At 45.7% G+C, this 13,213-nt stretch overlaps 2 protein-coding genes and 1 non-coding gene across 5 annotated transcripts; 2 read left to right on the top strand and 1 right to left on the bottom strand.

Moving 5' to 3' along the window:
* Positions 1–1,012: 1,012 nt before the first annotated feature.
* LOC311358730 (CD209 antigen-like protein C) lies at positions 1,013–3,438 on the bottom strand (the record flags this gene model as incomplete). Its single annotated transcript, XM_084478854.1, has 6 exons — positions 1,013–1,180; positions 1,385–1,488; positions 1,778–1,920; positions 2,472–2,630; positions 2,871–2,987; positions 3,375–3,438. The coding sequence occupies 6 exons, from the start codon at positions 3,436–3,438 to the stop codon at positions 1,045–1,047; spliced, it is 723 nt and encodes a 240-aa protein (XP_084334980.1). The 3' UTR covers positions 1,013–1,044.
* A 3,408-nt stretch (positions 3,439–6,846) lies between these two features.
* Positions 6,847–6,928, top strand: AC3HAE_028928 (transfer RNA serine (anticodon CGA)). The gene has a single exon. It is a non-coding gene; the product is annotated as a tRNA-Ser (tRNA).
* A 548-nt stretch (positions 6,929–7,476) lies between these two features.
* LOC311358505 (SOSS complex subunit B2-like) lies at positions 7,477–13,204 on the top strand. 3 transcript variants are annotated; one of them, XR_014638050.1, is made up of 7 exons: positions 7,477–8,358; positions 8,800–8,938; positions 9,235–9,306; positions 10,113–10,197; positions 10,292–10,361; positions 10,558–10,887; positions 13,114–13,204. XR_014638050.1 is itself a non-coding variant. In XM_084478551.1 (6 exons), the coding sequence occupies exons 1-6, from the start codon at positions 8,262–8,264 to the stop codon at positions 10,776–10,778; spliced, it is 666 nt and encodes a 221-aa protein (XP_084334677.1). In that variant the 5' UTR covers positions 7,477–8,261; the 3' UTR covers positions 10,779–13,105. The 3 variants fall into 3 exon arrangements, 2 of the variants coding, with proteins under 2 accessions (XP_084334677.1, XP_084334676.1); XM_084478551.1 differs by lacking the exon at positions 13,114–13,204 and having other exon boundaries at positions 10,292–10,343; positions 10,558–13,105; XM_084478550.1 differs by lacking the exon at positions 13,114–13,204 and having other exon boundaries at positions 10,558–13,105.
* The last annotated feature ends 9 nt before the right edge of the window (positions 13,205–13,213 follow it).

The following is a 13,213-nucleotide window of genomic DNA, read 5'->3' as shown; positions in this document are numbered from 1 at the left end:
TACTTGTCGCCCCCCCTGGTCCTAGTGCCTGTTGAGTTTTATGAGGGAAGATTACATATTCTCTTTATTGAATGGTGTTGGATTTAGTTTAATTGTAGTTTTTGAGTTGAATTGGATTGAGATTAAACGGTTTTCATTGTACATCAATAAAGGTATTGAATGAGGTTTAGGAAATGCCATTGCTTCCATTTCCTTGAGTAAGCTGAACGTAAATGAAATGAGATTTCCTCATTTCCTCTGCTGCGCCGAGCAGAGGGTCTAGGGCGGCGTCTTCTCCGGGTGGACGTCCTGACGATGATCGAGGTACGGCACACGGCTACGATGGTTGGCAGGAGAAGCACTTGCTGGTCTTCCTCGAGGGACTCCCGCAGAGAGACTCCCTTATTTAGTCTTTGTTTTCCCCGGTCTTACTTCGGAGGGTCCTGACGCTGACAATGACAATAGGCTTGATCGCTGGGCGGAGCTAAGGCTGCGTGATGTACGTTGTGCGGTTAAAGGTCATTGTCAGCGTCAGGACCCTCCGAAGTAAGACCGGGGAAAACAAAGACTAAGGAGTCTCTCTGCGGGAGTCCCTCGAGGAAGACCAGCAAGTGCTTCTCCTGCCAACCATCGTAGCCGTGTGCCGTACCTCGATCATCGTCAGGACGTCCACCCGGAGAAGACGCCGCCCTAGACCCTCTGCTCGGCGCAGCAGAGGAAATGAGAAAATCTCATTTCATTTACGTTCAGCTTACTCAAGGAAATGGAAGCAATGGCATTTCCTAAACCTCATTCAATACCTTTATTGATGTACAATGAAAACCGTTTAACTCAATCCAATTCAACTCAAAACTACAATTAAACTAAATCCAACACCATTCAATAAAGAGAATATGTAATCTTCCCTCATAAAACTCAACAGGCACTAGGACCAGGGGGGCGACAAGTACTGTTGCATGACTGCTGCACCATCAATAAGGTACAGGAGTTTTTCAGATATAGCTGATATTAAAATACACTCATGCAAGCCAACAACAAGAACTTTTGAACACTGATTATTGAGATCTAAGCGTCTTCTGCAGGTGCTTCACAGATCCATTGGCGGGGAAGGTGACAGGGCAGATCATTCCAGTAGGACTTATCTCCGATATGGCCACAGTCTTCATTCCCGGAGTTATCAGGTTGATTTTTCCCCCAACCGCTTACAGAGGAACAGATTGGGAAACATGTGTTTTGTGTAATGAAACAATTCAGATATTTCAATAAATCTAAAATAATTTACATATTGAGCATTGATCACATTAGTCTCTCTCTCTCTCTCTCTCTCTCTCTCTCTCTCTCTCTCTCTCTCTCTCTCTCTCTCTCTCTCTCTCTCTCTCTCTCTCTCTCTCTCTCTCTCTCTCACCTTAGAACCAGTGGTGCTCCATTAACCCATTTCCAGGTCCCTTCCTGCTCCAAGTCAGTCAGACCAATCCAAGAATGTCCTCTGATATACTCTGAGAGGAACGTCTGTTGGAACACATTAACCAAAACAAATGATTACTAATTAGTAATTATATTTTCTGTATTGTTTTTTGCCTTAAGTCCTAATTTATCTTGTGGTTAGCGTGTACGACAAAATCCACTGAGACCCATCAGTGCTCAAGGGGTTCAGAGTGGCGCAGCTTTAGCAGGATAAATGTAAGAATCATTTTGATCATTGGAGGTACAAAAACATTTCAAAGGGCAGCCTGACAAGAATAACGTTGAGATACACTGAAATAAATAAAGATGGTCAATGGCTTTACTATAGGCCTACCTGTTCCTGGGAGCTCTCTATAACCACCAGATCACCTCCTTTCGCCATGCAATCCTTCCTGCTGTTATCCCAGGACTTCCTTTGGGCCGAGTGATGATAGCAGGCATTCTCAAACTTCCTCCATCCCTCTGGGCACGTTTGGCCTGCGAGGTGATAGGGGCCGTCCCCAATGCCGAGCAGTACAAGCAGTACAGCTGTTACATAAGCCCTACACGAGCCACATCTGCTACACTAGCCCTTTAAGAGGCACCCATACATGGGGCAGAACCCGCTCTATCTATAGGTGCCCTATTCATACATTCTCCAATCTTAAAAATGTGAAATAATAAATATATAGGCCTAGGGGTCTATAGAGGGTCATGAGATCACATGAGGACACATGAGGGTCACAGATGCTGGAATATGCCTGACAGTATCCGTTATCCAGAACGTCTTATCTGTGGTGAGTCAAACTGTCAAAAACTGTGTGGTTGAATGTAAATGTTAAAATTGCAAAATGTTGTAATTTCCAATTATCATGATAGGGAAAACCACCGCAGAACTACACAGAAAGACACAGCAGAGCAAGGCTTTAACAAATGTAAGAAATACTCATGATCGTTTTGGAAAAGGTTTGTCTAAGTCCTAGACAAACCTTTTCAAGGTTGACCAACACATGAAGCCAGCGTAGCCACAGTTACATGTGAACACTCACTCCTTCTGATGTTCTCCTTCAGACGTTCATCAAACCTCTGCTTCAGGGAGAAGAGGCTTGAATTCAGCTGGCTTCTCTCCTCCTCCAGGGTAGAGAGTTCCTTTTGTCGCTCCGTCAATTCGGACTGGGTCACAGAGAGATCCTTTACTGTGACGGAATCTAAAATGATGAGGAGACATTCATATCTCTATGGAAACAGAAACTAGCCCACCACATCACCACTACAAGCTGTGTCTCAGCTAATTTTTTTTTCAGGACACACACACAAACTGAAAGATCAAAGGTCTTCGAATAGGTATATCAAAAACACTCGTCTGAATAGTTTGGGATTTTAAACATGGTTTAAAGATGTCCTCAATGATTCAGATCTTGGTGTTTTTACATGAGAACCAAACTCACGTTGTACACCAAGGAGCACGAGTCTAGCTAGAAGAGCAGCACACAGAAGCCCCAGACAAACTACCGCAGGTACCCAGATCCTCCTCCCCGTTCCCTTGGCTCTGGGTCCCAGGAGCCCTGGGGCCAGAGAGAGAGAGAGGAAGACGCCACACCCTTCTGCTTATGTTTCATACAAATAAACACATTAAATATCAGAGGAAACATGTCATTCCATCTGTTAATCAGTGGCGGCTGCTGGCCTACATCATATACAGTAAATTGTCAATTTATATATATAAAACTATGCTTTCTGTTCCTTTTCAAGGAAATGCTCTATCATACCAACTAGCTGTCTTCTCCACTGACTTGACCAGTGTCAATGGCCAGCAGAGCTAGGCTGCTTAAACAGCCTTGGCCCATTGTGTTACGGGTGTAGGACTTGAGCCGCTTTAAACAGGAGAAGCTCCTTTATATACCTGCAGATGTTGTGGAAGTTTTCATCGTTATGATGTGGACTAGTTTTACCTGGCTGGTTTGGTGAAGCTGCTGATGGTTCCAGCGCGTCAATGTTGATGTAGATTTCCGCCATTGTCCTGACTATCTTAAATGGGCCCCTGGTTCAGCTGGAGACAGAGAGCGGTCTGGGATGTGGTATGAAGGCGCTGTCGGTGAGGTCACTGTATCTTCTTTCTAAGTTTGTTTAAGAGGAAGTAGTTGGGGGTGGGTGGGTGTTTTTTTCTACACAAACTTCCGCATTCTCTCTGTTTATTAATTTCTAAAAAAAGAATAAACTCTTGTTGGTGTCATGATTATTATATGATGATACATGATGATTCAAGAGGATGAATATCATATCATAATTTAGTAGGCCTACTGCGTAGGGCTGTGCAGTTTCAGCCTAGTACTAGAACTATGACGTCACGTTGGGGAGGTGGAAGGTAGCCTCAGCCTAGTACTAGAACTATGACGTCACGTTGGGGAGGCGTGGTGGAAGGTAGCCTCAGCCTAGTACTAGAACTATGACGTCTGGGATGAGGGAGAGGTGGCAAGAACCACACATTACATGTAGGATGGCCCACAACCGTATAATTTCGAACCCTGTCAGACGTGAGCGGGCGAAAGAGGAATTGCCGAGAACTGACGGCCGTCAAATCCGATTAAATGGTCAGAGGAGGATGGGTGAAGAGGAGCGCTGGAGCTAGTCAATGAACAGCAGCGCACACAATAACAACACTTTTTTGTCAGTGAATAGCACCGAGTGAAAGTCAACGTTTTCTTTATATCTAGTGACAGTGATTATGTTGTTAGTTCAGATACGTACCGGTACTTAGTCAGAAGATCTAGAAATAGAAGGCATAATGCTAGCTATGGGCTAACTTGCCAGTCCCACCTGTGAACTCCCCCCCAGATCATCCCTAAACCCATTAAATCTCCCCCCGACGTTGTAAACACATTTCCGATTAGTTATCCCACATTTTGATGGTAGCCCACTAGCTCCAGTAACAACCTCTTTGCCTAGTGTTTATTTCTAAGCTTTTACCCTGTGTGCGAAATACCCGTCAATATTCGTGGGGTCCCATCTCCCGATTGTTGCTTAATACCGATCTACATTCCTCAATACAGTAGGCCTAATAGCATTATTATATTTCATCGATGCAAGCCAAGACAATCAGTCTAACAGTCTATAGCCTACATGACAACACACACTTAACAATTTTGATAAACCGACATGCTATAGTAGGCCTATTCGTAAAGCAACACTGACATAGGAGGCTGCATTGGCTAAAGTCGTTTCGATGCACGTTGTTTTATAACAAGGAGAGGCAAAGGTGTGCATTACAATGCAAACACGACAATAATTGGCATCAATCTGGCGCATTTAGAAGAACAATCAACTGAATAAATGCAAGGTATATAGCCTATCAGACACGCAATCAGTGAACTTGCAAATGAGAGCCTGCGGTATGAGCGATCGTGTGACATTATTTAACCATCCATCTACAGTAAATACGATCAGACAGATACATCATTGACACACAAAGCACATTCGTCCAACCCGGCGGATGCTGACAGCCCACAACTTTAATCTCAGCATTCTGACTTTAATCTCAGAATTCTGAGAATAAAGTCAGAACTCATTTTTTTTTCTTATGTGTGGTCCTAATCCTCTTCCGTATGTGATGGAGGTTTGTCTCCCCCAAGCGTAAAAATGTTAGACGAGTTTGTGGCTCATTGTAACTATAAAAAAAACACCACTTAATGTGCATATTTACGAGTGGGTTACTGATGAGCCGACTCGTCGTTTTGAAAAAGCATTCTACGTATTAATTTAACATAACCGTAGTGTAGTAGTAAAACGGTATGGTTAAGTAGCAAAAAAAAGTATGTATGTGACGGTATGTGACAGTCACGGTGCGTACCTGCCACTGAATGGACTGCCTACCAGTTCTTAATAACATCCTAACAAGTCCTAACAAAGTCCTAACAAGTCCTAACAGTTCCTAACAAAGTCCTAACAAAGTCCTAACGGTTCCTAACTGTGTGTTCACACCGCACTTCGCCCCGCGACACGTTTCAATGTTAAGTGAACGTAGAGACGCGTATAGGGCGACACTTTTTGTCGCCGGGACCCGCGACAAGATTTGATTGACGGGGCGACAGTTTTCCCCAAGACGGGCGGGCGCGTTCACGTGGATTTTGTCGCGCAAATGAGCGACAGATGTCGCAGAAGTTGAAATATTTCAACTTTTCCGCGGCATTCGCGTTGAAACAGCCAATCAGCGTTCACTGCCTGTGGGTAACGTGGGTGAAGTAACGTAAAACAGCCAATCAGCGTTCACTCCCTGGGTGACGTCAAGTAACAGCCAATCAGTTCACTCCCTGGGTGAAGTAACGTAAAACAGCCAATCACCGTTCAACCGTTCAGTGAACCGCAGCTTGGAGGAGAAAGTTATTGTTGCCGTTTGTGACTCCCGGAGCGCTATATCTATATATAATATATAAATATCTATATAATATATACGATATATATAATATCATGGCACAAAGCGGTGTGCGCCTCCGGATTATATTATTAACCCATAAACGACGGGCATTCCGACGTCTCTCCCTCTTCCACAACAGGTACAGACACACATCTCGGCCATGGTTGATGAGAATGAATTGGCATGAATGACCGTTGGCAGGCAAAACGCTCCGCGACAAAATTCGCCCCGCGACACGTTAAGTGCACACAAATAAGCACACATTAAGCACAGCGACAGATTTCGCTGTGTCGCGCTACAACATTTGCTGTGTCGCGCTACACGGCGACATTTGTGTCTTTTGGTGTGAACGCACAGTAACGGGGCAAAAGAGCCAATCAGATTCTGAGAAATCGCTGTCGACGGACGGTACCCGGATTGGTTAGTGCCGGCTGCCATTCAACACCTTCTGGTTGCCGTGCAATGCTCGCTGCTGATTGGAGTGTTGTGACGTTCCTCCGAAACTATTGATGCTCAATTATCAGGTACAGGTATTGCGATGTACTGAAAGCTTGTTTCGTTCAAGACATCACAAGTAAGTACTAAAATGAACGTAAACGTGTTGCAAAGTGTCTTTATATTTGGTATGTGTGTTTGTGGATATGTGAGTAGTCCGTTAGTGTGCTAGTTCATGTACTGGTTGTATTATTATAACAGCGCTATAGGCCCTAGCCTGCTATAAAGTAACTAACGATGTTCGATACTATCAAACAATATTATTAATCTCAGAATTCTGAGAATAAAGTCAGAACTAATTTTTTTCTTATGTGTGGTCCTAATCCTCTTCCGTATGTGATGGAGGTTTGTCTCCCCCAAGCGTAAAAATGTTAGACGAGTTTGTGGCTCGCTGTAACTATAAAACTTGTCGTTTTTAATTAATTTAACATAATCGTAGTGTAGTAGTAAAACGGTATGGTTCAGTAGCAAAGAACGTATGTATGTGAACATAAAATATCCAGTGTAACTCGTATTCAGTCACGGTGGCCGAGAGGTTAAGGCGTTGGACTCGAAATCCAATGGGGTTTCCCCGCACAGGTTCGAATCCTGTTCGTGACGAATAATTTTCGAACTTTAACTTTCTTATAGACGTAACGAATTAATCGGTTGCACAGATAAACAAACACGAATACTGAGTTTTATTCGTCAAAACTTAGTGGAATACCGATACAATCTAAATAAACAGTTCGTCCTCACATTTTCCTACAATCATCATGGAACATTGTGTTCATATGAATGAGTAGGAATATAAATGAACGAGATGTAAAATCATGTTTATCATGTTTAGGTCTGATATTCGTCTGATACAACGAAGTCCGCTTCACGAGGGAGTCATGTCTCGCGTGGCCGGCCTGACCGACTCTTCATTCAAAATCCGAGTCAGTACCTTGTACAATACCATACCCCATCAACACCAAATTGTTTGGTTGTTTCCATTGAAAAGATTGTGTTATTTTAAAAGATAGACGATGTGTTTGCAGCAAAACTGCTAGCACGTATTACAACAAGACTGCTAAGAAGTCCACACCCCTCTTCGTTGCATGGGAATGGACTCGTCCGGTGGTTATATAATCCATCGGCGGGATCGCACAGCGTAGTTTGGGGCATTGTCTAACCGGAGGGGAGACGTGTGTCAAACTATGTGATATCGGATAAATAGCGTAGGTTATTGTTAAAATTATTAAGGCATCACTGTAAGGCTTAACTCAAAACATGACATACGCTTAGGGCTGTGAAGTTAGCGTCCACACGTTCAAATAGGTACACTGATGTTGATGTTCAACAAAGAGGAGTTAGCTCGACATGCTAACATGCTAACGTAGCGCCCATCCGCTCCAGGGGCACAAAAGAAACCCGACGACGTGATTTGCACGCGTCGTCTTAGTCTTAGTCACTTTGTGGACGCATATTTAACAGATTGTTTCACAAATGCTCCAGCTCTTTTAACTTGTGTGCGAGCACGCAACGCCAAGTCACCCGCTCGTCTCTTGCAGAAAGTGACGGGCGTTTAAAACACAAAGCGATACGTAGAGTCTAACATCAGCCGGGCTGAGTGCGCCGCCGCCTCTTCTCCTCCGTGCTCCTCCGGACCTGGTCGGAGGTGTGGGAGTGTAAGACCCCCTTTGGGCTGAAGAGGAGGAGGAGGAGGAGGACGATACAGGAGACCCTGGTCCTGGAGCCACTGCTCCCCACTGCCTGCCCTCCACAGCCCGGTCCTGTGACCGAGTGGTGCTCATGTAACAGCCGGTGTAGCGCGACGTGTGTTACACCGCCGCTCCACCCGAAGCTAAAGGCTAGTTAGCTGGATGCCGTAGCCTGTCAGTGCTGGGGGGAGGAAGCTAGCGCTAACTAGCACGTTTAGCTCTTAACGCCAGCTCTTTTTTTTTTTTTAATGATGGCAAATCCCACAACCGAAGCCCTGTTTTTGATAAAGGACGTCAAGCCCGGATCGAAGAATTTGAACATCGTCTTCATTGTTTTGGAGATCGGTAAGTTGCACAGAACATGAGGAAGACTAGGGTGTCGCGGTGTTTCTGGCGCAGATCACGCGATATTATGACTGGTGGGGTTTCTTAAAGGGACCCGGTTCACCAAATGTCGTGTCCTCAGTCACATCACGTTTCAGAGTGACAGTCATTTATCAGTCCCGATGGCATTGTGTCACAATGGCTCTTGAGATGGAAGAATACAAATGGAGAATAAACAAATAAAATGAAGTAAAGATAACTATTTATAGCCAACATGTAACTAACTATATTTTATCCATAAATGCTGGGATATCACATTATTTTAATCATAAGAATTTTGTACATGGAGCATGGCATTTTACTACTTGAGACGTATGGTAAAGACGTGCCGATGTCATTCTCGCATGTGGAATGTTAAAACTTTTGCTTTCGTTCTAATAATCTCTTGTCCCCAACACACAGGGAGAGTCACCAAGACGAAGGACGGCCATGAAGTGCGCTCCTGCAAGGTCGCCGACAAAAGTGGCAGCATTGCCATCTCTGTTTGGGACGAGCTGGGCAGCCTCATCCAAGCTGGCGACATCATCCGTCTCACCAGAGGGTAGCTTGTCCCCACTTGAACCTCATAACTATATTCACCACTGGTGCAGTGTGTCAATACTTTATGCATCAACTCTAAACAGTTGATACGTTGCCTATATCTTGCTCACGAGACGGTAAACCCTCTTCGGACTTGACCCCAATGTCAATTTCAGATTACATATTTATTAGGGATCTCAATTTTTATAGATTTTCCAAACACTTTTGTTAAGAAGTCTGGATTACAGATGACTCAGTGTTCTCAGGCGTCTCCCTTGAGCTCATCTAGATGTTTCTAACCCGAGTGTGTTCTGGTAGGTACGCGTCCATCTGGAAGGGCTGTCTGACGCTGTACACCGGGAGGGGCGGCGACCTGCAGAAGATTGGAGAGTGAGTAACAGTCTGCTTTAAGGGAGGCTGCGGCCTCCATCTGTCTGCCGCTGCCAGCGTTCTACCAGACCGCTTGGTCCAAAGGGACTTGAGTGTGTCTCGCTGATAGTTGCTGATAGTTTTCGGACACTGGGCTTCAAACCCAGAACCCCTTTGACTGACTAGGAGTCAAACCCCCCCACTGGGAGATGGTCCTTCTACACCATCGCTCTGCTCACTGTGGTGCCACGCCTCCTCTGAACCCCGGTGTCAACACTAACGAGTTCAGTCCACAGCCCGCCCACCTGTTCCTCTCGTAAAGCAACAATACCATCATGGATGTAAGGATTACTTTCTCACTGCGCTCCACAAGGCCTGTAGGTAGTAGGGCTTTATTAACGCCCCGAACAGCAAAGGGTGCCACACCGACCGCTTCTTCATTATGGTGCTGATGAGTTTGATCCCTATTAAAAGAGAAACTACGAAGCCTTCGATGTAATTGTTATTCATAATTAATGCTATTTTATTTAGAACACAATAGAGCCTATCACTCAAGAAAATACATCGGTCCGCATGTGTCCATTCCCCCCCCCCCCCCCCCCCCCCCCACGATAATGGATTCTCCTCATGAAAGGAACACCAGCGACTGTCCGTCCAATGAGAAGTCACGGTGCACATCGACCGACCGCCCAGAACCACACAGCCCTGATGGGTCGTTCTGCTGGTTGATCTCTAGGTTTACTACTGACAAAATGAGATTATAGACGGAGTCCATGGAAAGCTGATGTCTTTGAAGCTGAATCAACGTTGTCTCTTCCCCCATCCAGGTTCTGCATGGTGTATTCAGAAGTGCCCAATTTTAGTGAACCAAACCCAGACCTACAAGCTCAGTCCAACCAGCAGAACAAGTCTGTGAGTAGCCCATGTCCGCAACAATGACGTGCACTTATCCACCCAAAACAATGAGTCCATATTTGATAGCGTATCATAATTGTTTTACCAACAGGGTAAACCCGACCAGAATCCAAGGGGAAACTCCCCACCCAATCAAAATTCAGGTACATCCGCACCGCCAGGTATGATTTGACCTTTAATCAACAACACATTTCCTGGTAACGTCGCCAATCGGCCTCGCCGCCCGGCCCCGCCTCCCCGGGGGCTCGCTGACGGCTTCACGCTGATTGGTTGAGGCGCGTGGCCCCTCCCCCTCGCCCCCGGGCGCCGGCGCCGTGTCCCCGCCGTGGCTGAGCCGTGTCCCTCTCGTCTCCCCAGGTAACGGCACCATGCAGCCTTTTGCCAACAACAACAACAACAACCCGGCGCCCGGCGGCCCGCGGGACTCCTCCTCCTCCTTCAGCGCCACGGGCCGGCCCAACGGACGCTCGCCGGGCAACGGAGCCCCGCCCCCGGTCACCGCCACCGGCGCCCCGCCCGCCACCAAGCCCTCGGTTACCATTAGCAACGGCAGAGACCCCCGCCGCGCCAAGAGATGAAGCGCTCCTCCAGAGCGGGGCTCCCCCTCCGCTCCGCTGACACTGTTGCCAAACCCGACGCTCACCGCGAGGAACACGAGCGCCCCCCCGCTGGTGGCGTCTAGCACAGGTGTTTTTATACAGATGTATCACAAGGTTGTCTTCAGTCCCTGGTCACGTGTGTGTGTTGAGTGTGGTGGTGGGATGGCTCTGCGTGGCGACGGGCGGACCAGTGTTACCCCCCCGCCCGGCCGCGGCTCCTCTATGAATCTATGCGCCCTACTTGAACACTCGATGCACTTTTGTTTTCTCTTAAATTATGGCGGTCATTTATACTTCAGGAAACCAGGTTTGAGCGGAGGCAGGGGGGGAGCGGCCGTAGAGGGGGTGGACGCGGGCGCCGGGACTCGAGGCTCTCGTGACCTTTCTTTTGTCTTCTTACCAAACCTTGTGAGTGACTGTGACGCGGTGGTGGTTCATCATGTGTGAGCTGTATGACGACCGGGGCCAATGGATTCTCATTAGTGTTTGGCTTTTATTTCTCTCCATTCTGAATACCATCATGACAGTAGGACCATTTGGGGAATCACTGGCAAAGAGACGTACCAAATAAATGTTAAGATATTTACATCACGTCATTTGGGGATTTTCTCTAGTTTGTAAATCTAGTCAAAACTTTTATTTTCAACGGGTGACCAATGGTTTGCCGTCGTCCTATCCTTCTATCCTATCCAAATGTCTTGACGACAAATTACATTTTTTTTAATATTGGAGAAACTACATAAACTGAAGAAAAGCTCAACAGTGGGCCTACTGAACGTGAAAGTAAGAAGTAGATGTGCATTGATATGCTCGGTCTAAAACAGGTCTAGTGCCCATGAGGACCTGACAGTGCAGTTATTTTGATAAGTGCACACACACACAGACCCAAATGTACATTGGTTCAGGCTGCATTGACGTGGCTAAGCCTGTACGCATCAGAACATAAGGTTACTCATTAAGTTACTTATGCCACGTTACTAGGGCAAGTTTAGGAGGAAGACGTTCTTGTGCCCAAATAATATCCAGTGGTTCATTGGAATTAATCACTCTTTAATGAGTATAAGGCCCATTAACAAGGCGAATTATAGTTTTTTTTATCACAATAACATGAAAAGGAAATGGATCACGACCTCAGCGTTGGTTCTGTCACGTGTCTTTTTGAAATGGGAAAGTTGCACTCAAGTGCCGCATTTCATGTTACACCAAGCACCTCGTGTCTCTGCACATCCTGCCCACACCATGAAGGCTGCGTACAGTATGTCCCTCAGGATGCACACACACTAACACCTCTCCTTTTATGGCGTTCCATGATTTAAACTCATTTGAACAAAGAAAAAAAGCTACATGATTAAATTGTGTGTTATGTGATGACGGATAGGCCTATCAATACTATACCTCTATCAATATCTACGTTGAACTACCATCCTCCAAAGACCAGAATGTACATTGTGAGTCACTGAAATTATAGAAAGCAAGCCAAAATAGCCAATAGCTTTATAGGCTACTGTATAGCATAAGTAAACATGTGCCGACCATGTGGTCATTAGTTCAGTCATGCCCTTGTGATACGGAGCTTATGAGAAGTTGCATCAGGAAGCGGGGTGTCTCCCCCGCTGCTGGTCATGAGCGCGGAACTTCCTCCCAAACTATTATTATTATTCCCAGCATTAAAAACAAACGTTGATCGTCATTGTGTTCTCAGGGTTTATACCGTTATGACAGTGTCAGTTGGTCTTTGTTTCGTGTTAGTGTTTCTTTCTGAATATTCCACTGTAAATATGGATAGGGCTTTAAAGATATGGATGAAGCTATTGGCCTACTGAGCCACAGTGTTCAACTGAAGACTAATTGAGAATTGTGTCTCAACGACACGGTGAGGAAACATTCTGTTGAAAGAATGAAAAGAGAAACGTGTATCACATGAGCTTGTTTGTGACTTGTGGTTTTGTCATCCTATGACAATGATGTGGCAGAGAAACCCCGGGGCTTTCTATAAGGAAACTAGGTTTTAGATAAAATAATAGCCTAACAGTATGCCTTAATATGCCTAACTTTATCTTTTTAAGCCTATGAGATTTGTAACGTGAGTAAAACAAAGACTTTTAAAATGCAACAATGTAGGTAAACAATATCCAGTCATTTATCCTTCTGACATAGAAATGTCATTTAAACACATGAAACGGGCTACTCCACCACTACAGAACACACACAGACATATGTGCCATAGATACCATAGATACCATGCTATGGGTATCCAGTGTCAAAGTCATGATGCATCATCAAAAGCCATCTGACGTTTTCTGTGTCCATACAGGGAAGTGAACAGAGGATGGGAGGAGGATGGGTCTAGAGGCAGAAGCTGTCTCTGGTGATCCTCCATCAGACTGCAGACCGCACCATGGCTGGTGAGTTGA

This window comes from Micromesistius poutassou, assembly GCF_964030765.1.
Source record: "Micromesistius poutassou genome assembly, chromosome: 14".
NCBI classification, from domain to species: Eukaryota; Metazoa; Chordata; class Actinopteri; order Gadiformes; family Gadidae; genus Micromesistius; species Micromesistius poutassou.
This window is presented reverse-complemented; position numbering and strand designations above follow the sequence as displayed.